Below are 27,834 nucleotides of genomic sequence, written 5' to 3' on the forward strand. Positions count from 1 at the left end.
CACTGTCCCCCCATGGTCACCCACCAGCAGCACCACCCGCTGCGGGACAGAGTCTTGGCAGGGAGGAGCTGCCTTCTCTGGTCAGACCCAGGCCTGGCCCCAGCCCCCGGCTCCCTCCACCTCCCCTCACTCAGGACCCCTCTCTCCTCAGCCCGACCTCCAAGGCCCTGGCACCCGGCCCCTTCGCCCCTGGAGCACCAGCTCCAACCGCGGTGCAGGCAGTGAGGGCCAGCAGGGAGGGTCGGCCCTGCAGGGGCCCTCACAGCACAGCCTTCAGCGGTGTTCCCAGCTGAGACTGCACCCCTGCCGGGGGGCCTGGACCCCACAGCCCACCCGACTCCCCCCGACCCTGTCCAAACAGCACTGGGGGCTGGGGACTGGCCACCTCTCCACACTGCCGGGGATGCAGGGCTTGCAGTGGGCAGCAAGAGGCGGACTGTCCCTCAGAGAGGCCATGGAGACGGCGGTGAGGTGGGCGGGGTGGCGAGACAGGAGGGCTGTCAGCCTGACGGGACTAACGGCCCTGGTCATCCACTTGACATGGTGCCGACTCCACGCAGTGAGTGCCCCCTGGACTCTCCCCCTGTGCCCCGGGCTTGGGCCTGCCCTTCCCCTGGAAGATGGGGACCAGCATCCCCCGGGAGCCTCTGGAAAACAAGCAGCTGCGGGCTCAGGTGGGCGGGCGCACAATTAGCCTCAGCAGTGGAAAAGCGGTGATTTTCTGCTGTCCCGGGGGCCCAGGCGACACACCTGCCTTTGGGGACCAATTAGTGCTGAGGGCGCCAGGGCTGGCAGCCTTGTTAACTCCTGTCACCCCCAGGGTGCAAACGGGCCTGGCCCAGCCCAGCCCCCAGATCTGAGGGGCAGCCGAGGGCCGAGAGCGCCCGGGCACAGCCTGCGGATGCCCCCCAGCCCCCACCCTGCCCCAGCAGGCTTCCCAGGGCCGCTGCAGCTGCTGTCATGCAGCACTGACTGACTGACTGACTGACTGACTGCGGCTCTGGGACATGTGCTCCGAGTCCTCCCTGGCCCTCCTCCCGGAGCCTCGGTGTCCACCTACGGGGTCTGCGCTGACACTCCCCCTCACCCCTGCAGACAGCCGCTCCCCAAAGTGCACCCTGCAGGGCAAGGGGCCTGGCGTTGCCCCTGAGGCTCCTGCTCCTCGCGGTCACCCAACCCTCCCCTCACGGAGGCCGGATGCCAGCGCCCTATCTGATGCACTCAACTCTTAGCTCGGGCCTGGACAAACGCAGAAATGGCCACGGACACCAGAACAAAAGGGGTGTCCTGGGGAGACCCCAGGGAAGGGATGGAGGAAGGACACAAGGCTGAGTAATCCCCCCACTGACCCCGCCTGACCTCACTGGCCTCACCTGACCTCACTGACCCCTGCCTGACCTCACTGACCCCCTGACCTTCTACTGACCCCACCTGACCTTCTTAGTGACCTCACCTTACTCCATTGACCCTGCCTGATCTTTTCTCTGACTCCCACCTGACCTCATTACCCCATATGACCTGCTCTCTGACTCCGCCTGAACTCACTGACCCCATCTGACCTTCGCCTTACCCTGTCTGACCTCCTGACTCCACCTGACCTCACTGACCCCATCAGACTCTCTCTTCCGTGCCCAGGATTTCTGCTCAGCTCCCGCCCTGGAAGGGCCCTAGCCCAGAGCCGTGGGCCGTGCAGGAGACGGGGGCAGCGCCCAGGAGGACGTGTGGCCGGGGCAGGGCAAGGCTGGACCCACTTGGGCCGCAGCGGCCGAGCTGAGAAGCCTCCAGGCCCTGGAAGGGTGTTGGCAGAGGGGCTGGAGGGGCCTGGGAACTAGGGGGACCCCAGCACCCCCGCCTGGCACCTGCCCCTTCCAACTGGGCCACCACCAGACTAGACCCTCCTCAGCCTCCTGTGCCCTGAGCACTGGCACGGGAGCAAGGGTGCAGCCTTGGGGGCCAGCACCCGGGCAGCTCCCCACCCTGGAAGCCCGTCAAGGAGCCCACTCAGGGGAGCCGGCCCTCCCAGAACCTGAGGGTTCCCACCCAAATCAGATGCTAATTCCAGGGCAGCTGCTGCTTTGGAAGGCAAATGGGCCTGCTGGGCCCCCGCTGGCGGGACTCAGGGAGGTGCCGGGGCGCTGGCCCAGGCGGGCGGCCGCGGGGTTACCGCTCTGCAGCACACGGCCTCTGTGAGGGCCCTGACAGTCCTGAGCAGGCCCCGCCCACCTGCTGGTGGTCTGAGACAGGAGAAATGGGGGTTCAGCCAGGCAGCAAAAGGATGGGTGAGAGGTGTGTGGGGGAGGGGAGGATGAGGCGGGTGTGGTGGAGTGAGTGTGAGGCGCAGTGTTAGGTGTGAGGTAGGTGGGAGTGGAGGTGAGCAGGAAGCAGTGACATGTGAGAGGAAGGTGGGGGCTGTGCGAGGAGAATGGGGGTCAGTGGGGGTGAGATGCCACAAGGTGCCTCTGAGGTTCCCAGTTTTGGGGTCAGAGTGGTTGGTTGGGGGTGCGGGTGGGCAGGGCTGTGCGTGTGTCAGCTGTCGGGGCCTCCAAGGCCATCCTGCATTTGGGGGAGTCGGCCGTCCTGGAGTCAGGACTGGCACGTGGGGAGAGGTCTGGTTGGTGGGGGAGCGCTGGGGAGGGAGGGGGGCCTGCCTGCAGGTGGCGGCGGAGCCTGGAGTCCAGCCTCCCTCCCTTAGCCGATTCTCCCCACAAGGCTCTGAGCCACGGGCAGCCCACCAGTGAGCAGGAGAGAGCAGGAGCCCCAGCTGCTGTGGGTGGGGTGGGGGCTGCCGCCTGCCCCCAGACACACACCTGTGAGCGCACACACACACACACACACACACACCACACACGGTCTCAGCCATGCCCCACAGGCTGAGTCACCACCATGCAGGAGGGGCAGGGGCGGACAAGGAGGCCAGCCCCTGCCTGTGTTTTCCTATAGGGCACTCATGGGCGGCCCCACATGACCCTGGGGGTGGCGTGAGGCCCAGCTTCCAGTCAGTTTGTGATTCAGGCCCACAGGTGACAAGGCCAGGGCCTGCAGGTGACAAGGTCGGGGTCTGCAGGTGATAAGGTCGGGGCCTGCAGGTGACAAGGTCGGGGTCTGCAGGTGACAAGGCTGGGGCCTGCAGGTGACAGGTCAGGGTCTACAGATCGACAAGGTCAGGGCCTGCAGGAGACAAGGTCAGTCTGCAGGTGACAAGGTCGGGGCCTGCAGGTGACAAGGCTGGGGCCTGCAGGTGACAAGGTCAGAGTCTGGAGCTGACAAGGTCAGGGTCTACAGGTGACAAGGTCAGAGTCTGCAGGTGACAAGGTCAGGGTCTACAGGTGACAAGGTCAGGGCCTGCAGGTGACAAGGCTGGGGTCTGCAGGTGACAAGGTCAGGGTCTGCAGGTGACAAGGTCAGGACCTGCAGGTGACAAGGTCGGGGCCTGCAGGTGACAAGGTCGGGGTCTGCAGGTGAGGTGGAAGAAGGGGGCTGACTAAGTGGAAGTTAGAGGCGTCAGAGCTCCGCAGTCGACCGCGTGCCCCCCGCACAGCATTCCCGTCAATCAGCAGAGTGGAAGCGGCAGGTAGGCAGAAATCAAACAGGGCAGCTGCAGCCCTCCCCTGGCTTCGGGGGGCCAGGAGAGGTCCAGTGGGGAGGGGCCCAAAGGCAGAGCCTGGGGCAGAAGCCCAGCCCCGCAGGGAGGTTCAAGCCTTTCCCACCTCCCACTGGAGCCCCCAGCCCCTCCCCTGAGACAGGACCCCGGGCAGCCACCAGGGGACTGGCACCCAACACTTGTCCCAGGGCCGGGCAGGGAGGCCCAGGAGAGGACTCAGCCTGGGTCCAAACCTGCCGCTGCTCTGGTTCTGGGAAGGACCCGCACAGGCTGGCTCCAACTCAGGCAGGAAGTAGCCGGGTCAGCACAACAAACCTTTGTCCTGCTGCCCCGCCCAGGGAGGCTCAGCTTAGCCTTAGGACTGAGTGCAGGACCCCCAGGGCTGTACTGCCCCAGCCTGACATGTCCAGCCTCAGTGTGGGGACATTTTCTCACCCACCTCAAGTGTTGACTCCCTGTCCCATGCCCCGACCCAACCCCCCTGGGCCCCAGTCCCTGCACCCCACCCCGTATCCCACACCCTTATACTCATGCCCCTACACTCCACCCCTGCACTCGATGCCCCTGCCCCCACACCCCTTCACCCCACGCTCTGCACCCCACCTCCTGTACCCCACACCCCTACACTCATGCCACTGCACCCGACCCCCTGCACCCTATCCCCTGTATCCCACTCCCTTGTACCCCACCCCATATCCCACACCCCTATACTCATGCCCCTATACTCCACCCCCTGCACCCCACCCCCTATATCCCACACCCCTGTCCCCATGCCCCCTGCCCCCATGCCCCTGCAGGCAGACACTGGGCCGAGGGCATTTGCTCAGTTGGGAGTGACTATCCAACTCAGGGCTCCAAGCCAGCTCTCGGCAGAGCTCAGAGACAGGAGCTACAGAAACAGCCCAGTGGGGCCGGGGAATGACCAAGGTCCCCAAGAGGCCCCTGGCATGGGGTCCCCTCTGATGCTGAACCATTAACTATGAAAAGATGCAAGTATGTCCCCTATGCTGCAGGGCCACGGACGGGGGTATGTCTCTGCCCGGACACCAGCGCGTGGCCCCTGCAGTGCTGCCCTGATCCTACCTGCCTGGACCCTGGCTCCAGGCTCTGCTCCCCTCAGGGACAGTCCATGGCCCTGCGCAACCTCAGGGTGGGCATGTGGGCATGGGCTCTCAGGAGGCCTGGCATGCTCTGGCTGGCCGTGACGCCCCGTCTGCAGTAGAGCCCTGCTAGTGAGCCTGGTGTGGCAGCCCAGGTGAGCAGGCACTGCTTTCTGCAGCCCCTGCGTACACCCGGAGTGTCCAGGCTAAGCCCTCGGCAGCATCTGAGGGGAGAGGTTGAGGGCATGGAAGCCTGGAGTGGGCCTGGAGGGTGTGAGTGGGGCCGTACCCCCCACTGAAAAGGCTGTCGGCTCTGCTGGGAGGTGGGGCAGGCCCGCCCCCCACTCAGGGGCTCTGCCATCGAACAGGCGGAGAGGCTGCCCCGCCTCTTGCAGGCACATTACCCCACCCTCACTGTGGCTTTGAGAGGGTCCCCAGCCCAGCATGGTCCCTCGAGGCCAGGAGCGGACCTGCCAGGGGGTGCATGGGGCCTGTGTGGCTTGTGGGTCAGCCCAGACCCTGTGGTCACAGCTGTTTCTGGGTGTGACACCCTGGACCTCGCCAGGCCCCACAGCCCCAGCTGCATGGCTGCCCAGAGCTCCCTGCAGAGATGGTTCTGGAAAGACTGTGCTCTCGGTGCGCATTACGGCCCCCGCTGCCAGTGCGAGACGCCCTTCTGCTGGGAGCAGAGCCAGCGAGGGGCCACAGCCTTGCTCCCTCTGCCCCACACGGGACCCTCGGACCTCCGGTCCCCAAGCCCTTGACCGGTGCCTCTAGCAGTAGCAGGTTCTCCCACAGGCCACCGTAGCCCCTCAGGCAGAGGGGCTCTCCCTGCTGGGCACATGGGACCCTCCTGCCACTGAACCCCAGCGTGGGCTGGCTCGGGGCGCTGCCCCAGAGGGCAGTATCTGTGGGTGCGCTTGGCTGCCTTGGCCGCCCCCCGGCCTGGCTTGGAGGCCGCGGTCTACAGGGCAGGGGGCACTGGGGTGCGGCAGCTGCCCCTCAGGCCACTCGCAGGCTCCCGCGGCCCTGCAGAGGCTGGGCCTGCTTTTGTTCCACCAGGCCCGCGGGCAGGGGGGCAGGAATGTGTGGGGCCTGCGTCACCTGGCTGGCTCCCTACTGGCCTATGGGAGCCCGGGGACACACCTGTCGGAGGGCTGGAGCCCAGATTGGTCCGGGAGCAGGCACCTGCGTGGGGCGGGGTGGGGCTGCTTGTAAGGAGGCCCTGGCGGCCGTCTCTTCCCTGCCCTGCTCTTCCTGCCAGAGGATCGTCATTGTTCCTCTCCCGCAGCCTCCCCCTCGCCGCCCGCCTGCCCTGCAGGCCCCTCACCAACGAGCAGCAGAGGCTCTCAGGAACCCGGCGTCTGCGTCCCTGCATGCTGGGCACAGAGGTGCTGGGCAGGGAGCCCCTCCTCTGGCGGATCCTGTCGGGGCAGGTAAGGCGGGAGCAGGGCCAGCAGCCCAGGCTGCTCCCTCTGTGGGGCCTCCCGCACCCACATCGCCTGCAGGCTGGCAGGTGAGGCCAGGCTGTGCGGACAGCCGGGAAGCCTGGGGCTTCCTCTGCAGACAAGGTGGGCCTGGGGCAGGCGCTGGGCCGTGGAGCCATCTTGGCGGCCAGGCCTCGGGGCTATAGGGGGCAGGAGCGGCCAGTGGGCAACCCCTCGCCCTGCAAAGCTAGGAGCACCAGCTAGGTGTGCTCCTGCTTCCTGCTGAGACACAGAACCTTCTGGAATGCTCTCTCCCACAACGGCCATGGTGCCCTGGTTTCCTTTCATCTGGACGCGGGAAGGCCCCATGGCCAGGGACTGCGGGCCCCTGCAGGCTGCGGGGCCAGGCTCAGCCTGTGGCTGCTGGAGCACCAGAGCTGCCTCCCACCAGTACAAGACTGGTCAGAGCCAAAGTCTATTCTGAGGCTTTTGGGGGGCGGGGGTCCCGGCAATGCCCGCTGGCCAGGCCGAAGTTAGGGTCCTGGAGGGTCAGCACCCGGGTGCTCGAGGGACCACACAATTTAGAGGCTCAGACTGCTTCCAACCCAGAGCCGCCCCAAGACCCCAAAGACCCTGTGTAAACACGGCAGTGCGTCTGCAGAGGCACACGTGCCCTGGGAGGCTGAGCACTCGGTCCATCCCTGCTTCCTGGAGAAGGAAAGCTGAGTTTCGGGGAGCTGAGAGGAGAAGGAAAGGGAGGCTGATGTTTTGAGGTGAAGTACAGAGCTCATTGTTCTCGAACAAAACCTCAGGGCATAAGAACGCGGTGCTTTAATTAATCCACTGGGAGCGTTTCAGGCCCTTTTAAGTGGCATCTGGAAAAATAGGTCGTTGTGTTTTGCTGTTCTAGTGACCTGGGCCGATGTTTGAAGTCAGAGCCATCCGTGACTTGCTGAATTAAGCAAATGGGCTTTGCGTTTATGAAAACGCAAAGCAAGCATGCGACGTGGGCGCTCTTCCGCGGTCTGCAAAGCCGGTTTGTGAGAGCTTTGGAGGACCTGAAGGGGAAGGCCTGAGGCGGAGTCCGTCGTTCTGGAGCCAGTGAGCCCTGAGAAATGGCGGCAGCTCCCGAAGCTACAGAAATGCCCGCCTGCCCGCTGCCCGCCCACGGCTCCTCGCTGCCCCACCCGCCCTTGCCCAGTGGCGGCCGCTGATCCAGCACGGAGCAGGGTTGGATTTCACGCTTTGTTCTCTGCGCGGCCCTCACCATTGATTAAGGCCCGTTGGGCAGGTTAACTGGCGACTTAGCTTTTCTCACTGGGCTCCTTCCCCACCCCACCGCACCCAGGGCCATGCAGGTGGGACCCGCCCACGGGCAGGTGTCCCTGCAGGGGAGGTGTGTGCACTCCCAGAGCAGCGTGGACGCTGCTGGGCTGGGCTGGCCCAACGCCTCCCCAGCTCCACACAAGCCGGGGGGAGACGCAGGGCGCAGGGCCCCGGGCAAGGCTGGTTTCCGTCCTGTTTCAGCAGGGCAGACACGCCCTCCTCTGCCGGAGCTGGGCAGGCGCCCAGCCTCGACCCCCGCCTGCAGCCGGACACTCCGGTCAGTCCTGCGCGTTCAGGTTCTGACTGCAGAAAGCGTGTGGGATTCTGTCCTGGAACCTGGAGGGGCCTTTCTCCTGCCCACCCGCCCTCAGAGTCCATCGTCCATCTGTCTTGGAGATCACCACCTTCCAGGTGAGATCTCGAAGGTGGCAGGTGACTCCTGGCCACAGACGGGCCTGTGGGGTCCCTGTTCTCAGGGCTCATTCAAGGGCACTGGGGAATGCCAGGCTGGAGGCCAGGGTGGGAACGGCGGGCACGAGGGGCTGCCCCCTCCTCTCACCAGCCCCACCACCTCCCCGGCCCACACCTCAGCAGTGGCAGCAGGCGACAGGCCGACCGTGCTCAGGAGGAAGAGGCCACAGGGCCAGGGCGCGCCAGGCTGACAACCTCGCAGGTGAGCCTGAGTCGTCAGGGGCTACTGGGCACGGGAGCGGGGGGTCCACCCTGAGCCCACACCCTGAGCCCACACAGTCACCTGAATTGCTGTGCACGAGGGTCGGACACACCTGAGAAGCATGTACTGTCCCAAGGATGAAGCAGGGCACTGAGGGGCGGGGCTGAGGGGGGCCCTGGCAGCTGCGGGGACAGCCTGCCTGCAACCCCCCACGATGTGACATGCAGACCCAGGGTGAGTCATCAGCAGGCAGGACCACAGAGCTGCCACCCTCGGGGTCCCAGGCGGCCCCCACGCCCACTGCCCGTGTTCTGCATTCTGGGGGCCTGGAAGAGCCAGGGCTGACGAGCTGGCTGGCGGCTCCGACTTATGCAGAGCCAGGCAGGGGCCCCAGGGATAGGGAGACTTCCAGGGACCCCCTGAAGCCCTGCCCGAGGCCAGGCCACCTCCCCCTCCCCCGCCTCTCTTCCCCTGACAGGAGGGGACCAGGACGGAGCTGGAGGGCCCCCAGCAGGCTGGGCTGACAGCTGGCCTTCCCTGCACTGGCCCCTGTGGTGGAAGCCCCTCCACCTGACCTGCTGCACCCCACGGGCCCCCCATGTCCACAGGGTTGTCCCGCTGGGCTAGGTGGGGCTGGATGGGAAGGTGACCCAGGGCCCCCGCTGCTGGGGGCTTTTTGGTTGGACGTCGGGATACCTCAGTACTCCAGCTGTACCTCAGGCCGGGGCGTGAGCAGCCGGGCAGCCCACCAACCCATGTCACACCCCCGACCAGGCAGGCGGGCGGCCCCAAACCCACTTGGGGCAGCCGGCGCCATCTTACTGGGCAGCATTGGATGGTGTGTGGTCTCTAATACTGCCTGGTAATGATGACAGCGGGGCTCCACATGCACCCGGGCCGCCCAGCCGCTGGGGGTCGGCCCCTCAGGCCCTCCGGCACCGCCTGGCACCCAGGAAGGGGCTGCGCCACACCCAGCAGGAAGCAGCAGGTCCACCTGGCCCTGCAGCCCGAGGGACTCCTCGGGCCGAGGCACGGGGCCTCTGTGGGCATCTTACCGGACAGTGCTGGACTTACGGCTCGGCTCTAACACTGTCTGGTAACGATGTTCAAAGGCGGCCCGCAGTTCACCAGGACGTGGCCACGGACGCCTCAGCCTCAGCCTGGCGCTCGCAGACAGCAGCTCAGAGCGTGGGCCGCTGTGCCACAGCAGGGCCCTTGCGGGGGCTTCTGGGCTGGGCCCCGACCTTCCCGACAGGTTCTAGGGACGGACACCAGGACACCTGTGGCGAGTGAAGGGCCAGGCAGCCTCGATCTGGCCCCCACTGCCGGAGGGACACAGTGGGCAGCTCAGGGGTGATGCTGGCCCCACACACAGGGCTGACACGGACTGGCCTGGTGCCCGGGCAGTGCCACTCTCGTCTCAGGGGACTGGGTGTGGGCAGACAAGCGTGCCCAGAGCAGAGTGAGACCACCAGCCAGGCCGCCCTTGTTCCGTGCCTTTGATCCGAAGCCAAGACCTGGCCCCCAGGTCTGCACACAGCCCCACCCACCACAGTCCCCAGCCTCTCCCAAGGGAGGGGTCACTGAGCCTGGGCCTGCAGTTACTCATTAACCACCAAGTGCCATTCAAGAAGCAGCAAGCCGCCCAGGAAGTGAGGGCTCAGGGTCAGATTGTCCCCTACTGCCCGATGCACGGGGCCAGAGCTTGCCGGAAGCCACCCTCAGCCAGACGTCAGGCCTTGGGCGGTGGTGCTGCCAGGCTGGGACCCCCCATTGCTCAGGGTTTGTGGCTGCCACCGGCCTCCACCTGCACAGCCTGCCGATGGGTGTCTTACCAGACACGGTTAGATCTGCGTCCTTCTGTCTAATACTGTCTGGTAATGCCATCCATCTGCGGCCCCAGCGTCCACTCGCCACCTCCATCCACTGCCCCAGAGCCTGAGAACCCCACGTCCCCCGCGGGTACCCCTAGCCCCCATCTCCCCACCTGGGGTGCCCTTGGACTGCAGTGAGCATTCTAACTCGACTTAAAGGAAAATCAGTGTCATGAAGGTGCCACCTGCACTGCCGGCCCGGCCGGGGTCGGGGCCCTGCGGTGGCCCCCAGCCCCACCTGCACCCCACCAGGACAGGGCACCAAGCACAGGACACAGGCAGCCCCCTCTTTCTTCCAGGGACTGTCCGCTTCCCGGACCCCGGCTCCACTACCTGGGCCTGGGGGACACACAGCCCAGTGCTGGGCCTGGCTGGTGCCCGGCAGCCCCATCCACCCACTGTCCTTGTTGGAAGCTGCCCCCAAAGTTCCGCCCTGATCCCACCTGCTCCTGCCTCCCCACCAAGCCTCTTGCTTCCCTGCAGGTTCTGCCCCAGGCTCTGTAAAGTGGCAAGAACAGCCCCTCACTGCCCCAGTGTCCCCCAGGGTGGGAAGGGCCTGGCCTCGCACCCCCTTCCCTGGTCATCTGTCCTCGGCAACAGCTGCAGGAGGTGTGGAGCTGTGCAGGGGACGGGGAGGGAATGAGCCCCTGTGCAGGAGCCAAGGAGAGGACCGCGAGGATACTGCCTGGCGCCGGGTGGCCAGTGCAGAAGCCTCGTCCCCAGAGCCCTAGGGCCCTCCAAGGGGACCTCCTACCCCTGCACTCCCCACGGACCAGGTGCTGCCCAGCCGCCACCCAGGCGCCACAGCCTGCAGCACCAGCACCAGGGGACAGTCGGGGCAGGTGGGGCCAGCACCAGAGGCCCAAGCTCGGCAGCCCACTGAGGTTCTGGGACCCCATCCCGCTGTGGCACCGGCTCTGCAGGGTCAGAGTGAAGGGCACTGCCCATCCTGGCGCCAGCTTGGGGGCCTCCAGCTGAGCCCCAGAGTGGAGAGGCCTGAGAAGTCCTATGAGCTCATGGACCTTGGGCAAAGCTGCCTCCCCATCCTGGGGTGACCCCTCCCCCTTCCTGAGCCGCCCCTCACTTGCATGGTCACTGCCTCACTCTCAGGCAGAGCTGAACGCATCCCAGCCCCGCCTTCCTGGCCCTCCCCAGCTCAAGGCCAAGCTGACCTCTGGCCCCTGGGCCTAGGTTGCCAGGAGACAGTTTCCAGGTCCCACTGTTGTTTCCCGGGCAGGGCAGGCCTGAGGCTAGAGGGCAGGTAAGGGGAGTGGCAGGCCAGGCCAGAGGGTCCCTCGGGCTGAGGGCTGGAATCTGCAGTCTGGAGCTGGCTCCCTGCCCCCAGGGGCCCTGGGGGTCCCCTCCAGACTCCGCTGGGAGAAGGGAGAGGCCAGGGGGAGGCGGGACATGGCCAGGCAGAGCCCCCTGTGCGCAGAGCCCCCAGAGTCCCGGGGAAAGGCCCACCCCCTGCCCTCAGGCCAGGCAGGGAAGGGGGGCCGCCCCGCGCCACACAGACCCCCAGGACGAGCTCCTCCGCCCAGGCTCGGGGCCCCCTCCCCAGCCAGGCCGCCTTCTGAGACTCGTGTGAACCCTCCGCACCCTGGACGCACCGCCCCGCCCCAGCGCACAATGTCAGCACCCCAGCTGCCGTGGGCTCCCCGCAGGTGGCCGGCGCTACTGACCTCTCCTCTCTGGGCCTTCTCCTCAGGTGCCCGGGGGCCTTCAGTTCATCTGGCCGGGGCGCCACGTCCTGCCGCCCCTTTTACCTGAGCAGGTAACACGTTGATTTCAGAATCCTGATAACGCCTGTGTCCTGTGCCCCTCCAGCTGGCCTGCGGTCCTAAGCCGTGCCCTGCACCTCAGAGGCCACCTTGTCCCCGACCATCCCTGGGTGCAAAGCTTTGACCCCGCTGGACCAGACCCCCCCTAGCCCGACCACGTGTGTGATTTCAGTATTGTGGGAAGAAGGTGGTGTCTGACCTGGTGCCTGGGCATCCCGCACACGGGTCTCGGTGAGACCTCACACTGGCACAGAACACACGGGTCTCAGTGGGGCCCCACACTCGCACAGAGCACCGTGGGTCTTGGTGAGACCCCGCCCTCGCACAGAGCACTGTGCTCCCCACTTGTGCCCCTGCCAGCACCACCCGCCACGTGTGGGCTGCCCATAGCTGCATGGTGACTCCCAGGGCTGTCGGGCCGCGTCTGTGCGTGCCCCACCCCAGTCTCGGCCCAGCCTGTCCTTGGTCCCTCTGGTCCCATGACGCCTCCTCTCTCTGTCCTCTGTGTGTGTGTGTGTGTGTGTGTGTGTGTGTGTGTGTGTGTGTGAATGTCTGTGAGCATGCACTGAACATATATGCATGCATGTGTGCTTGTGCATGCAGGTGATTGAATGTATGTCTCTGGGTTTATACACATACGTGCATGTGCATCTGTGGGTATATTATATGTACATGTGACTAGATATATCTGGTGAACCTGGATCTGTGTATGTGTGTGTATGAGTTTGTGTGTCTGTGTGTGCGAATGTGACTAGATATATCCATGTGAGTCTGGATCTGTGTGTGTCTGTGTGTGTATCTGTGTGTGCCTGTGCGCATGTGACTACATATATCCATGTGAGTCTGGATCTGTGTCTGTGTGTGTCTCTGTGATTCTGTGTGTGTGTCTGTGTGTCTCTTTGTGTCTGTGTGTGTCTGTGTATCTCTGTATGTCTCTGTGTCTGTGTGTCTCTTTGTGTCTCTGTGTGTCTGTGTCTCTGTGTGTGTCTGTGTGTCTTTGTGTCTCTGTGTGTGTCTGTGTGTCTTTGTGTCTGTGTGTGTCTGTGTATCTCTGTATGTCTCTGTGTCTGTGTGTCTTTGTGTCTCTGTGTGTGTCTGTGTCTGTGTGTCTCTGTGTGTCTCCTTGTTTCTCTTTGTGTCTCTGTGTGTGTGTCATGCCCTTGCCCTTGGATGTTGTTGGAGCCTCTAGCCTCACTCCAGCGTGCTGGGGCTGCTGGACCCTCTGTCCCTGGCAGGCTCCTGGGCCCTGCTGCTAGATGTGGGAGTGGACAGGGGCGGGCAGAGCCGGTTCCCTCTCACCCATGCTCCCTGGGCCTAGCACAGGGATGCAGAGATGGGGTGCCCCTGCTGCTCACCCTACTCCCTCGCCCCCTTGGCGTCCTTCGCCGCTTGCTCTGCGTGTGTCTGGGGCCTCGGGGCTGCCGGAGCCCTGGAACCCCGACTCAGTCTGCCTGTCAGTGGCTTGCTTTCTCGAATCTCCGGAAAATGATTCCCACCACCACCACCACCACCACGAAGCGTTCCCAAACGAGAAAGTCCTCTGAAGTTTCTCCCACCCAGACCCCCAGGGCCCTGCCCACCAGGCATAGTGACCACGGCCTCCTTGCAGCCGGCGCCGCCGAGGCCCCAGGCAGCGTCACGCAGGCCGCCGCCGCCACCGCCACCGCAGACTCCGCTGCCGCCAGAGAAACAGACCCCATGAGAGGGCCCGAGTCCAGGACACGCAGGGTGCAGCCCTGCCACCGGCCCCCCAGGGCGCCAGGTCCCACGGCCGCCCGGGAAGCCAGAGGCCTTCACCAGCAGACGCTCAAGTCCTGTCCCCTCACTCGAGGCCCCTGGTGGTCAGGGCAGGTCTAAGCATGTGTGTGGGCCAAGGGCTGGGACCTCGGTCCCCCCGGAGGACCCACCGAGGGCCCAGGGCAGTGTCTTCCCAGGGCTGCCCCCACCCCAGGGGCCCCACCCCCACCACCAGTGTCTGCTCCCACTTTATCCGCCGCTGCCAAGACCCACCTACTCGGGCCCAGGTTGGACCAGAGAAAAGCAAGCGGCCCAGGGTCATCAGGGGCCTTCCCCGGGCACCAGGTGAATACGAACAGCCCTGGGTGGCTCCTCCCAGCCTGCCCAGGGCATCAGGGACAGCTCCAGGGGAGGACCCAGGCTAGGCCTGCGGGGGTGGGCCCTGACATGGGGCGGCCCCGGCTCTCTGCCCTGCCGGCATGGCTGCGGGGTCGCCTATGAGGTCACGATGGACATTGTGACCCTGCCCTCTAGGGCAGCCCCTATACCATGCCTACTCCCAGCCACAGCCTCCCCGGACCCTCCCTGCAAGGAGCTCCTGCTGGGCTGGTAAGCGGGCGCCCGGCCCTGGCTCTCTGGCTGCCAGGGAGGTGCTCCCGGCTACTGACCGGCACCCATCTGCCCGCCCCTCAGCCGGGGCCCATGAGAAGTCGATGGGGAGCAGCAATGAGGAGCCTCTGCACCAGCTGAGGCCGCTGGAGCACGATGCAGGTGGTGCCGGACGGGCTGCGGGAGGCAGGAGCCTCTGCCAGACCCCACCGCTGACCGCCGCCTCCCCACAGACGCCCCGGACAACACCGAAGCTGCCGAGCCTCCAGCCACCCTTCTGGACGGGCAGGTGCCCACGGAGGAGAAGCCGCTGCCCCGCCCAGAACAGGGCCCCTTCTTCTACATCGGAGGCAGCAACGGAGCGGCAATGTGAGTGCCCCCACCGGCCCAGGCCCCTCCCTGGCCACGCCCTGCCCCCCGGTCACCGCTGTCCCCACCTGCAGAATCAGCTCCTACTGCAAGGGCAAGGGTTGGCGGCGCACGCAGGACAGCCACCGTGAAGACTACATGCTCAAGTGGTGTGAGGTCAAGAGCAGGGCCAACTACTGCAGCTTCCGGGAAGGTAGGGGTGCAGGGCACGGGTGCTGGCCAGGCACTGGCCCGTGGCCACCACATCTTCCCGGGCTCTGCCCCCGCAGGCAAGCAGCTACTCTACCAGCTGCCCAACAACAAGCTCCTGACCACCAAGATCGGGCTTCTCAGCGTGCTCCGGGAGTACTCACGTAACAACAAGACGCCACCTGGCACCCAGACCAGGTGAGCTGCCGGCTCACAAGGCCACCTGCCACTCAACCCTCCCCTCGTCAGCCCCGCCCACCTCTAGCTGCCTCAGGCCAGGACCTTACACACCAATCGTGGTGGCCACCACTGGCCACTGGCCACACAGCTCTCCTCTGCTCAGCCTGGCCACCTCTGCATGCCTGCTGCTGCCCCCACAGCCCCTGCTCCAGCTGACCCCTCAGTGCTTTAGATAGCAGCCACCCACTGGCCCCTGCCCCACCCCGCCTACTGCTGTCACAGACCCACCATCTCCCCACTGTCCACCCTCCTGTCCCCTGGTCTCCCCAGCTTTAGAAGGGGTGTGTCCTCGCCCATGGAGGAGCTATGCAGGCTCACTCAGGTAGATATGCACAGCCCAGGGGCCTCTGCGGAAGCCTGGTGGGAGGCCAAAGGCGGAAGGTCACCCAGACTGGAGATGGGCACTGCACAGGCACTCTGGAGATGCCGGCGTAGAGACATGGCTGGCGGGAGGCAGCAGCATGGCCTGCTGTGCCAAGGTGCCCCAGGCCTGGCACGACGCAGGCCTCCTGCTCTCAGCTGACTCTGCCCTGCCCCAGGCCTGACCTAGAGAGGCAGGGCCCTCCTGCACCTCCCCGATGCCTCTCCCTCAGGGACCTGAGAATGGAGGACTTCTTCCCAGAAACCTACCGCCTGGACATCAAGGAGGAGAGAGAGGCTTTCTTTACCCTGTTCGACGGTGAGAGGCCTCGGAAGGGGGACGGGTGGGGCCAAGGTGGGGGGAGATGGGCAGCTCGGGTGTGGTCAGGACAGATGCAGTCGGGAGCTCCCCTTGGCCTGAGCCACACTGCACATGGCCCCAATCCTCAGGGCGTGACCATAACTGGAAGGGGATCACGAGCGCAAGGGGCATAGTCAGGGCTGGGAGGGCGAGTTCTGGAGGAAATGGCCTTGGACTAGGAGGGGTGTGGTCTGCGTGAGGCCAGGGGATTGTTCAAAAGGGACTGGAGGCGCTTGCATTTGCTAGGCCCTGAGTTTGATCCCCAGCATTGCATGGGACCCTAGCAGCCCTCAACCTGTCGCACCAAATCTCCGATCTCAGTAATACTGCAGGAAGTGCTCCCCTGCCAACCTCCCTGTGAGTGCTGCTGAGGCGGCCTCCCCCCAGAAGAGAAAAGGACAGCAAGTCCAGGGCTGGGAGGGTGGGGCCTGGGGTGCAGGTACAGACTGTGGGGCGGGGCCAGGTCCCAGCTCAGGCCACTCTCCCTGCAGACTCCCAGATGTGGATCTGTAAGCCCACTGCCTCCAACCAAGGCAAAGGCATCTTCCTGCTCAGGAGCCAGGAGGAGGTCGCCGCCCTGCAGGCCAAGACCCAGAGTGCTGAGGAGGACCCCGTTTTCCGCAAGACGCCGATCCGAATGCCGCAGGCTCGGGTGGTGCAGAGGTGCTAGGCCGCAGTGCCGACCCTGGGCCCCATGTTGTCTGGGCCACAGAGCCTAGAGAAGGCCCCTCAGCCATGGAAAGCTCAGAGCTGTCCACCGGGCCTGTGTGCCCAGCTGGGCGCAGGCGTGGGCAAGGGCGGGGGCACGTGGGTGTGCAGGGTCCCAGGGCAGGAGGGCTGCTGTCAGGGTTCCTGGACACGGGACTTCGTCTTTTTGTCCCTTGCGCCCGGGCCCTGCACTGCCCTGATGGAAGGCCAGTCTCACCCAGCCAGGCCAGCCTTTAGGACTGCAAGCCAGAGCAGTGCACTCCCTAGTCCTGCCCGGCTCTGTGCAGGACGCAGGCTCTCAGATTCACGCAGCGGTGGGGGGTGCGGACCACCCTCCGATGGGGCCCGTACTCTCTTCTGACACCCCATGTGTCGCTCCCCATGCTGTTTCCTCAGTTCCTCCTCCTGAGCTGTCCTGCCTCCCTTCCACCTCAGGCGTCCCCACATCACCCCTCTCCGGAGGCAAACCTTCCAACAAGGCTCCATCTGCCCAGGCCCCTATTCCTGCACCCTGGGGCACCCCGGCATGCACGGAGGCCTGGAATCACGGCACGGCACTTTCCTGGTCCCTGAGCTGCCGTGGCTTGGAGACATCCTCTTTCCAGAGGGTTCTGTGCTCACGCCCAGGCGGCGAGGCTGCTGAGGCCTAGCCCTGGGGGTGCTCAGCGCCCCTGTGCCCCCAGGTACATCCAGAACCCTCTGCTGCTGGACGGGAAGAAGTTTGATGTGCGCTCCTACCTGCTCATTGCCTGCACCGTGCCCTACATGGTCTTCTTCGGCCATGGCTATGCTCGGCTCACACTCAATCTCTACGACCCCCATTCCAGAGACCTCAGCGGCCACTTGACCAACCAGGTAAGGGACAGACACCTGCTCTGGAGCACAGCAGTGCACTGGGGCTCTGGCCTCCAGGGCCCCACCGGGAAGTGAGCAGGGAGAGACCAGAGAGGGAAGGGCGGCCAGTGGCTAGGGACACTGCAGCTTCTGATTTGCATGGCCAGCCTGATTGGTTAGATCACTGGCTTCATTTGCATAAGAGCTGTGGCCTCTGCAAATCTGGTTGTTCCTCAACCACCTACAAGCAACTAGATTGGTTGCTCCAAGGGATGACCTCATAGGGCGTAACCAACCTCCAGAAAGAACAAAGGGCGGGGTCAGTAAGATATATAAGCTCAGGTCACTTCTTCCAAGGGCTTCTTTTCCCCTGCTTCTGAGCCGAAACACAGGGGCCAGAGAGCATACACAAGGCCAGTCCTGGTTCAATCCCCAGCACCCCCAGAAGTGATTCCTGAGCACAGAGCCAGGAGTAACCCCTGAACATTACCAGGTGTGGCACAAAAACAAGCAAAAAGCTGTAAAAAAAGACCTATACTGGTGCACTAATTTCACGCATCCACAAGAACCCAGAGTGGGGACTGGAGCATTAGTACAGCAAGCAGGGTGCTTGCTTCGTATATGACTGACCCAGGTTCGATCCCCGACATCCCATAGGCATTCCCAGCCCAGAGCCCACCAGAAGGATCCCTGAGCAAAGAGCAACCAAAAAAAAAAAAAAAAAAACCAGGTTGCAATCTGCTGAACCACCACCTTGGGGCATCCTTGTTCCTACTTTTACCTTGCCGTCACTTCAGACTTCAAGACTGTTTCCATTTTTGTCTCTCTGGAGAAGTCCACTTTTTTTTTACATAGAGGATGCCCCCTCCCCCCAATAAAGCCATTCTACCCAGAGGTATGCCCAGAAGAAGCTGTATCACAGGAGTGGACAGCACAACTCAGTTCCAGCCTGTGGGGGGAGAGGGCAGGGATGAGGGTGGGCAGCAGGAGGAGCTGGAGCCCACTGCAGAAAGCTCTTAGGGGGGCAAGTGGGGGCCCAGTGGGAATCTGTGGGAGACGTGGTGGGTGGGGGTACCTGTGGGGTGGCAGGGGTCTGGGAGCAGGGGCTTCAGGCTCTGCCATGCCCCAGTTCATGCAGAAGAAGAGCCCCCTCTACGTGATGTTCAAGGAGGAAACAGTATGGAGCATGGAGCACCTCAACCGCTACATCAACGACAAGTTCCGAAAAGCCAAGGGTCTCCCCAGAGACTGGGTCTTCACCACTTTCACGGTGCGCCGAGGCTTCGAGTCTGGGTGGAGGGGTTGGGCTTCCACATGCGAGCAGGTCAGAGCCCTGGGGATTCTGCCTGAGGGTGTGCACGGGTGCATGGCCTGTAGGCATCGCCAGCTGATGCGATGCCCCTCCTCCCCTCAGGTGAGAGAACCTGGGTCAGCCGAGATCAAAGCAGGCGTCTTAGACCCCTGTTCTGTCACTGCAGTCCCAAATTTACCATTTTTAAAGCCAAACCCTACAGGCGAGGGACTTGGCTCCCCTTCACACAGCACATGTGTTGCAGCTGTGGAGTCCTGAGTTCAAACTCAGCACCTTAATCTCCCACCAGCACCCCCAGTCTGGACTCCACAGCTACAACGAAGGGCGAGTGGGGACAGAGGGGTTGGCTGGCTTGCTGTGATGGGTGGACAGACCCTGGGTGGCCGCAGCAGTGACGGCCTTTGGCAGGTCTCACTGTCCGTTGGTACTGCTGAGTGTGTTCCTCAGGAAGGTGTGCTTTCCACTTTCTTGAATACCTCCCTGGGCATTTGAGGGCAGGGCTGTGCCACCGCTGTCTGCCATTCTGCGGGTCTCCCCACGGGTCTCTCTGTTTCTGGTAGCAGCCATGCAGTGAGTGTGAGGTGCTCCCACCCATGATTTTCCTATGAGGGTGGGTGTGGGGGATCCTCAAAGCAATTCTTGGCCAATGGGGTTAATGTTCCATAGGAGTGCTGAGGACATGATGCTACTCAGGTCCTGCAGTGCTGAGGATTATGTGGGGTCACCTCGGCAGTACCTGTGGCCCCCAGTTCTGCCACCCAACAGTGCTTAGGGACTGTAGCACCAGGGCTGAACTAGGATCAGCAGGCCAGACCCAAACCCTTGTAACTTGGTCTCTGTCCCCTCACTGTGGGTTTTTTTGTTTGTTTGTTTGTTTTGCTTTTCTGGTTCACACCTGGTGATGCACAGGGGTCGCTCCTGGCTCTGCACTCAGGAATTACCCCTGGCAGTGCTCAGGGCACCATATGGGATGCTGGGAATTGAACTCGGGTCAACCGTATGCAAGGCAAATGCCCTACCTGCTGTGCTATCACTCCAGCCCCTCATTGTGGGTTTTTGTTTTGTTTTGGGGGCCACACCTGGCAGTGCTCAGAGGTTACTCCTGGCGCTGTACTCAGGGATCACTCCTAGTGGTGCTCAAGGGACCTCATGGGATGCCGGAGACTGACCTTCGAACAGCTCATGCAAGGCAAGAGCCCTGCCCGCTGTCCTGTCTCTCCAGCCTCCTGTGTGGTTTTATGTTGCATCTCTCATGAGTGATGTGGGGACCATCTTTACGTTTGGGTCTTGTTTGGGGAACTGTCGATGCAAACCCTCTGTCAGTGTCTGTTAGGCAAAGAGCTTTTCCTACTCTGGATACTGGACCTTAGCAGACAGTGGGACTTGCCAAGACTTTCTCCCATTCTGGGTCTTGGTTTCTCCCTTTTTGATGATTTCATATTTTGTACAGAAGGTTTTCATTTTTGTGAAGTTCATCTTACCTAATTTTATTCATGCCTTTGAGATCATACCTCAGAATCTGTAGACAAATGCCAATGCTTTCTTGTAAGTTGTGGGGCCTCTGGTCCACTGTGAGTTTTTGTGCATGGGGCAGAAGGTAGAAGTCCCACTTCTTTTACACATAGACATCCCATTGTCTTAGAACCATTGCTCAGAGAGAATTCTGTTGGCACATTGTTGAAAACCATTTCATCGAGGGTTGGGAGAGATAGTACCGGGGTTAAGGTGCTCGCCTTGCATGCTGTCAATCCTGATCTGATTTGATACCTGGCCCCACATGATCTGCAAACTTCCAGGAGTAACCCTTGAGCACAGTGTCAGAAGTAGTCCCCAATCACTGTTATGTGTAGCCCAAGAAATAAGACGAAAAAAATCACTTAGGTCCACGTGGGTTTGTCCTGGCCCGAGCCTTCCGTACGTGTCTGGCAGCAGTGCGCTGTCCCGACCGCAGGCTGCCTTCATCCTGCGGGGTGCTGGAGCACGCTGACTCAGCACTGTTCCACTCCTGTTTTCTGGGCTAAGTCCCACTCAGATGTGGCTCTGATACTTTCTTTAAACATGTTGTTGAGTTAGGTTTGCCAAGAGTTCTGTGTCAACATGCAGAAGCTGTGTTCATCTACAACATTCTTGTCTCTGTCTGGCTTGGGACATGCTCCCTCTTCCATTTTTTTTTTTTTTTTTTTTGCTTTTTGGGTCACACCCAGAGATGCACAGGGGTTACTCCTGGCTCTGCACTCAGGAATTACCCCTGGTGGTGCTCAGGGGACCATATGGGATGCTGGGAATCCCAGGTTGGCCGCGTGCAAGGCAAATGCCCTACCCGGTGTACTATCGCTCCAGCCCCTCCCTCTTCCATTTTTGAAGAGTGTATGAGATAATAGTTTACTTAAATGTTTGAAAGAATTCACCAGTGAAGTTTCTGGATGTTTCTTTGTGGGAGGTTTGACTGTCATTACTTTGTGTTGTTTTGTCTTGCGGGGGTCACTCCCAATAGTACTGGGGACCCTGCAATGCTGGGATCAAATCAGACCTCTGCATGCAATGGATGCACCCAATCTGTCAAACTATCTCTGTGCCCCTAATTAACTTGATTTTATTTCACTATTCAGGTGACAAGCTAAAGGTTATAGATCCCTTTAACCAATCAGTCTTGTTTCATGGATTTTCTCTATTATTTTCCCTTTAGTGCTCCATTTATACCAACTCTATCACACATGTTCCTCCTTCTACTTGCTTTGATTTTTGTCTTCTAGTTTCCTTTGGGTGGTTCCTATGCAATATCAGGAGGTCACAGCACACCCCTGGTGAGACTTGGTCCAGCTGGGGGGACTGAAGGTTCAGTGCTGGGCCACTGGTGAGGTCTCCTCAGGCCTGGCAGTGCTCCACAACTGTGGACAGGAGCCTCTCCTGGTTCCTATTTCCAGCTGTGTGCTTGATTCCACCTCACTGACCAATGCTGACCATATCCCTCAACTCAAGCCTTATATCACATGGCCCCTACATACTCATACATGCTCACATTATTGGCAGAGTCTCACATTCTCATAACTACACATACACATGGCTCACATGTGCTCACACACTCAAATGCTTGATTCGCACTCACTCGCATTGACACACTCCCCACAATATTCATAAGCTCACTCATGCACTCACACTCATGCTCCTATGCTCACAATTTCATACCTACACATACACACTCTCACATATGTTCTCACACACACTCACAGGTTCAGCTCACAACCACTTTCACATACTCTTTTTTTTCTCTTTGGGTCACATCCAGCAATGCACAGGGGTTACTCTTGGATTTGCACTCAGGAAGTACTCCTGGCAGTGCTCAGGGGACCGTACAGGATGCTAGGAATTGAGCCTGGGTCAGCCGCGTGCAAAGCAAATGCCCTCCCCACTATACTATTGCTCCAGCCCCTCAAATACTCTTTCACACATGTGCACATGTGAATCCTAATGCACACTCACGCTCATACCTATAAACGCACACAAGCTTACATCCACAATGCACTCACAGACTCTTCCTTGTACTCTCACTATACAGCAGCACACACATTCAGCTCATCCATCACGCTGCAGGCCTCTCCTCTTCCCAGATGTCACCATGCCAAGAGGTCACCCTTCACTCTGCCGCTCACAGTTCCACCCTTCCATCAGCCAGTCTGGTTGGCTCTACCTGGAAAAGCAAACATCCAAGGGCCAGAGAAACAGTAGAGCAGGCAGGTCTTGCCTTGCACCTGGCCAACCCTGATCTGATCCCCAGCACCCCGTACGGGTATGGGGTGTGTGGAACCCTAGCACCACACGGTGTGGCCCCAAACCAAACCAAGTAGACTCCACACTCCTGCTACCTGCCCAATCCAACCTGACTTCCTGATGGCTGATGGCTTCCCCCAGCCCTTCAAACTGAGCAGCCATAGAAGAGCACCCTCCTGTCAACTTGGGAGCACCAGGCTGCTGTTCCCTCTACGCTGCCCCAGCCCTGCTATCCCTTCTGTCTCGGCTCCCCCCAGCCCTGCTGTCCCCTCTACTCTGCTCCAGCTCACCCCAGCTTGGTGCCCATTCCCCAACCCCATCGGGTGCTCTTCCGTTGGTATTTCACCCACCCTACACCCCATGTCTTTACTGCTTCTCCATTGAAAGCCTGTGTGAGCTGCCCAGAGACTATGCTCTCCCCATCACAAGTGTCTGTCTGGCTCCGAGCCCACCACTCCTCAGAGTTCCTTGCTCTGCACTCACTCTCCATGAGGGGGCCTAACGTGTGAAGCAATAACGGTTCCCACTGCTGAACGCTGTGACTGTGACTGTGTGAGCAGGTGTCTCTGCTGAGACTCCCGACGGAGCACAGGTGTCTCTGCTGAGACTCCCGACGGAGCACAGGAGAGGGTGTGGCTGTGGCCCCCAGGCCTGGGAGGTGGATGGGGCCTCCAGCAACAGCCTGTGTCCCCACAGAGACGTATGCAGCAGATCATGGTGCACTGCTTCCTGGCCGTCAGATCCAAGCTCGAGTGCAAACTCGGCTACTTTGACCTCATCGGGTGTGACTTTCTGATTGATGAGAACTTCAAGGTGCTGTGGAGACCCGGGGGGGGGGGGTGGAGTCTTGGGGCAGGTGCAGGAGGCAGGGCTCTCTGCGCCCACCCTGGACCACCAGACAGCGCCCTAGAGGGCCTCTGTGTCCATTCCCGTTGGGGGGGCAGGATGTGTCCAGAAGGCTGTGTGGCTCCTGCAGTAGGAGCACCCCCAAGACATGGGGTCTTATGCTCTGAGGCCACAGAAAACACAGCCTGCCCAGGGCCAATCTGCCCAGGGGGGCAGCTTCCCGCTGACCAGGGCCAGTGAGGGTCACTGAGCGGCGTCTGCACAGGTGTGGCTGCTGGAGATGAACTCGAACCCGGCACTGCACACCAACTGTGAAGTCCTGAAGAACGTGATCCCCGCAGTGGTCATGGAGACCCTAGGTGAGACCCTCCCTGCACTCCCCCCACCCAACATCCCAAGAACCTCTACCTGGGCTGGCAGGGGAAAAGAGGCAGCCGCCACCTCCCTGGGCCACCCCACCCGCCTGGGCTCATTGCAGCTCATAGACTGCCCCACTGGCCACCCCGGGGCCCCTCCCCTCCTCCCCACCACCACTCTCCTCTACCCCTCCCTGGGTGCCCCTCGCCCCAGACTTGGCACTGGAGACTTTCCAGAAGAGCCTGAACAGCCAGAGGATGCGGCCACTCTTGTCACAGCGCCACTTCGTGCTCCTGCACAACGGTGAGATGGACCTGTGGCCACGCCTGTGGGGGTCTCGCGGGGTCCCTCGCCTGCTGCCCAGCTTTGTGCCCCCCTCGCTCTGTGCCTCTGACCCTGATAGGCTGGCCAGGCGCAGGCCGGCGCCCCCTCGGCGTCCCCCGTCGCCCGTCCCCAGCCCTGACCTCATGCCTGGACATGAGTGCGAGCGGTCACCCGATTGCGGTGAGGATGGGGCGCCGGAGCTGTCCCCAAGGTCTGCAGGGTCAGAATCATCGAGGGCAGACCATCGAGGCTCTTAGCAGTGCGCCTGTGCCTATAAAAGCTACTTTGGTACGAACACGGACTCCTACACGCAGCGCCCCAGACCCTCGACCAGGACCCCGGGCGCCCCACCCACTGCTCCCACTGCAGGGGCTTGTCCTGGGCCAAGAGCGGGCACGAGGACTGGGCCATCTCAGGTGCGCCCGGGAGAGGGACCCCAGTCCCTCCTCTGCCCCTCTCCGTGTGCCTCCTCTTTCCGGGGTCTCCCCATCGCCCCAGCCTTCATGCCCCTGCCCACATGGCCCCCACCTAGTGACTGTGGTGCTTCAGCGCCCATCTGGTATCCCTGAGACAAGGGATGAAGGATGCCTCAGGGCCCTGTCACCCCCACAAGGCCTTGCACTTTCCAAATGATGCCGGAGATGGGCCGCAGGGAAGGCCGGAGGACCCCTGCCTGCCAGCAGATGCCCGTGGCCCTGAGTCCCCCATGGACCAGCACGACAGCTTGCAGGGTATCTGGGGTCCTCTCTGTGTCCCAGAACTCCACAAAGGACAGTCACACTCCCACCCCCAACCCCCAGAGACCCACACCCGTCAATGTGACCCAGGTCCTGCTACTGTCTCTCACTGGGTCAAGCCCTTGGGGAATGGCTAGCCTGCAGCTCTACCTTACATCTCCGTGGGCTCCACAGATGACAGACCCGCTTTTCACTCAGTGCCTGGCACAGCCCCACTGCACTCAAGGGGCTTGGTGTGTCCAAGTGTTTCCCAGCTGGCCTGGAAGTCAGCCCAACGCCCAGCTGCACACTTCCTGCATGCAGCCCCGAGGACTGGCCTGTGCCAAGATTCAGGAGAAGGGCAGGTGGGAGGTGGCCTGTCAGCCCTAATCTGAGATGCTGAGTGTCAATAAAGGCCCTTCCTGAGAACCACCCTGTTCATGCACCTCTGCCCTGCCCCACAGCCTGCATCTGGGCTCAGATTGCCCCATCAGAACCACCAGAATACAGAAGGGAGGCAAGTAAGAGACAGTCTGGGTGGTGATCTCTGGGGTCCCTAAGCATCCAAAGCTTCAGGGGCACCTGGCGTAGCTGGGCACCTGCAGTACAGGCACCTGGAGTAGCTGGGCACCTGTACATCTGGAGATTCAAAGTGTATCCGAGTAGCAGGCAGAGCAGAGGTGACCAAGACCCTTGCCATGGACCAAAGAGTACAGGGGACAAGTGATGCTTGCTTTGCATGTGGCCAGCACTGCAGTCTAGCACTGCATATGGCCCACTGAGCACTGCCAGATGTGGTCCCCAAACCCCAAAACTACTAAGACCCCTGTCAGCCTCACCACAGGGCAGAGTACGGTCCCTGAGGCTGCCTGGAAGCTGCTCACCACTGGGGAGTCTGTGACCCCACACAGGTGGGCCCCTAAGTGCTGAGGTGAACTCCCACCTGCTCTCCTCCCCTCTCACATCGCCTGTCTCCCACTCTTCCCTTCCCCTCGACCTCCTCTCTCTGAGGTCCTGCAGGGAGGGGGAATCTTGAGCAGTGTGGACCCTCTGCAGAAGACTGGGGCTCAGAGCAGGCGCCTTACGTTCCCGCAGTGTCCATGGGGTAAGATGCCCGCTGGCCGACAGGCCCACAGCTCAGCCAGAGAGCAGTTGAGCCCAAAGACAGGGCAGAGCAGCCTCAGACCTCTCCCCTGGAACTGTTTCCTGGACAGTGACTGGAGCACCTCTGAGCCTCTGGGAGCACCTCACTTCCTGAGACTTCCTGGAAAGATGAGTGTGTGAGCGCCAAGTGTGTAAATGTGTATGAGCACCAGGTTTGTGAACATGAGTGTGTAAACATCAGCATATGGATATGTGTGTGAGTGCTGCATGTGTGGATGTGAGTGAGTGTGAGTGCCGGGTGTGTGGACATGTGTGTGAGCTCCAGGTGTGTGGACATGAGTATGCGTGTGAGCACCGGGTGAGTGGACATGTATGTGTGAGGTCCAGGCATGTGGCAATGTGTGAGTGCCACATGTGTGAACATGAGTGTGTATGTGAACATCAGATGTGTGAACATGTGTGTGAGCACCAGGTATGTGGACATGAGTGTGTGTGAGCGCCAGGTATGTGGACATGAGTGTATGTGAGCACCGGGTGTGTGGACGTGTGTGTGTGTGTGTGTGTGTGTGTGAGCACCGGGTGTGTGGATGTGTGTGTGAGTACTGGGTGTGTGTACATGAGTGTGTGTGTGTGTGAGCTCCAGCTTTATGGATGTGTGTGTGAGCACTGGGTGTGTGGATGTGTGTGTGTGTAGTGCTGTGTGTGTGGATGTGTGAGTGCCAGGTGTGTGGACATGAGTGTACATGTGTGAATGCTGAGTGTGTGAATGTGTGTGAGTGCCAGTTGTGTGAGTGTGAGTGTGCATGTGCCTGTGTGAGCACCAGGTGAACGTGAGTCTGAGCAAGATGTGTGTGACCTTGAATGTGCATGTGAGTGCCACGTGTGTGAACATGAGTCTGTGGGCGCCGGGTATGTGAACGTGTGAGTGCCAGGTATGGATGCTGTGAGTGTGCCTGTGAATGTGGGGAGTGTACATATCTCGTGGGTGCATGTGCACGGACACTGGTTTATGAATATGCGTGTGTATTGTGTGGGTGGAGTGTGAGTGTACTATGGGAGCATAGTGCGCGTGTCATGGGAGTGCCTGCATGTGCCACCTGAGTGCTCCAATGTGTTGTGCAAACGTGAGTGTGAGCATGTGTGTTGCACAAGTGAAAGTCGTGCATGTGCTGGGAAGCTGTGTTGTACCCGTGTGGGTGCGGGTGGGGTGGGGTGTCAGTGCGTGTGTGTCTCCGAGGCCCCAGCTCTTTGGGGCGTGGGTGGAGGGCCACAGGGAATCGGGAGAAGCCGGCACCCACCAGCGGATCCTCTCCGCCCTCAAGGAGCCGGGAGCTGCGGCCAGGCTTGGCGCCCGGGCACTCTGGCGTCAGGGACAGCAGCCGCAGGGGTCCACCTGCCCCCAGACTGCGTGCTGGGGCTCACAGGTGGCTCTGCCCTGGCAGATCTCAGCCAAGATAAGCTTCTCAGCGGGGGTGTGGCTGCAGTGCTGCTGGGCTTCGAAGCTTATCTGCACCAAGCAGCCTCCGGCCCCCGCACGGGATGTGGTTTCCAGAGTTCCTGGAGCAGTTCCCGGACAGATGGGGCTTTCCGGGGCACAGAGGGGGCAGCTCCAGGTGGTTACCCTGCCTGAGACCCCTCACTGCAAGGCAGGGATAAGGCGGGGCCCTCTTGCCCCTCCTCAGGTCCCCACACCCTGTCAGGGGCGCCCGAGCCTTCCATGCAGAGCTGCAACTCAGGGCTGGCAGCAGAGGTGCCTGGGTCCTGGGACAGACCCTCCGACCCGCGCTGGAGAGCCCCAGCCCGCCCCCACCCAGCCTTGGAATCCCCCACCCACTCAGGACTGCGTCACCCACAGCACCCCCACACCCACACCCCACTGGAGTTTCCTCGCTGACTCAGTGGCAAGTACCCCACCCCCACTGGCCGCCCTGGTCTGTGGGAAGGAGCTCGGGCGAGCGGGCACCAGCCTACCTGGGCGTAGGGGCAAACACCCAGCTGTTTGGGGGATTGGTGGTGGGCAGGACGGGCACGGGCTGGGAGGGTGGCAGCAGGCCCAGAGCAGCCTGGCATCTGGGGTGTTCGTGTGTTCGTCCCCGCTGTCCTGCCTCTGACACCCTCATCCTCCAGACCCAGGCATGAGCACGTCCTGGCTGCATGCGTGGCCACCCCGCCTTCCCCACGGGAAGATGAGGGAGGTGACCCTGGGCAACAGGGCTGT

At 61.9% G+C, this 27,834-nt stretch overlaps 1 protein-coding gene across 1 annotated transcript; it reads left to right on the plus strand.

Annotated features, from left to right (window-relative positions):
- Window positions 1–454: 454 nt before the first annotated feature.
- TTLL10 (tubulin tyrosine ligase like 10) lies at window positions 455–27,246 on the plus strand. The gene is made up of 17 exons (XM_004607161.1): window positions 455–471; window positions 6,023–6,137; window positions 6,210–6,217; window positions 11,710–11,775; window positions 13,351–13,544; window positions 14,213–14,290; window positions 14,362–14,497; window positions 14,572–14,690; window positions 14,767–14,884; window positions 15,520–15,605; window positions 16,139–16,310; window positions 17,039–17,210; window positions 18,319–18,459; window positions 22,966–23,082; window positions 23,381–23,474; window positions 23,686–23,976; window positions 27,059–27,246. The coding sequence occupies exons 1-17, from the start codon at window positions 455–457 to the stop codon at window positions 27,244–27,246; spliced, it is 2,112 nt and encodes a 703-aa protein (XP_004607218.1).
- The last annotated feature ends 588 nt before the right edge of the window (window positions 27,247–27,834 follow it).

This window comes from Sorex araneus, chromosome 5, assembly GCF_027595985.1.
Source record: "Sorex araneus isolate mSorAra2 chromosome 5, mSorAra2.pri, whole genome shotgun sequence".
NCBI lineage: Eukaryota > Metazoa > Chordata > Mammalia > Eulipotyphla > Soricidae > Sorex > Sorex araneus.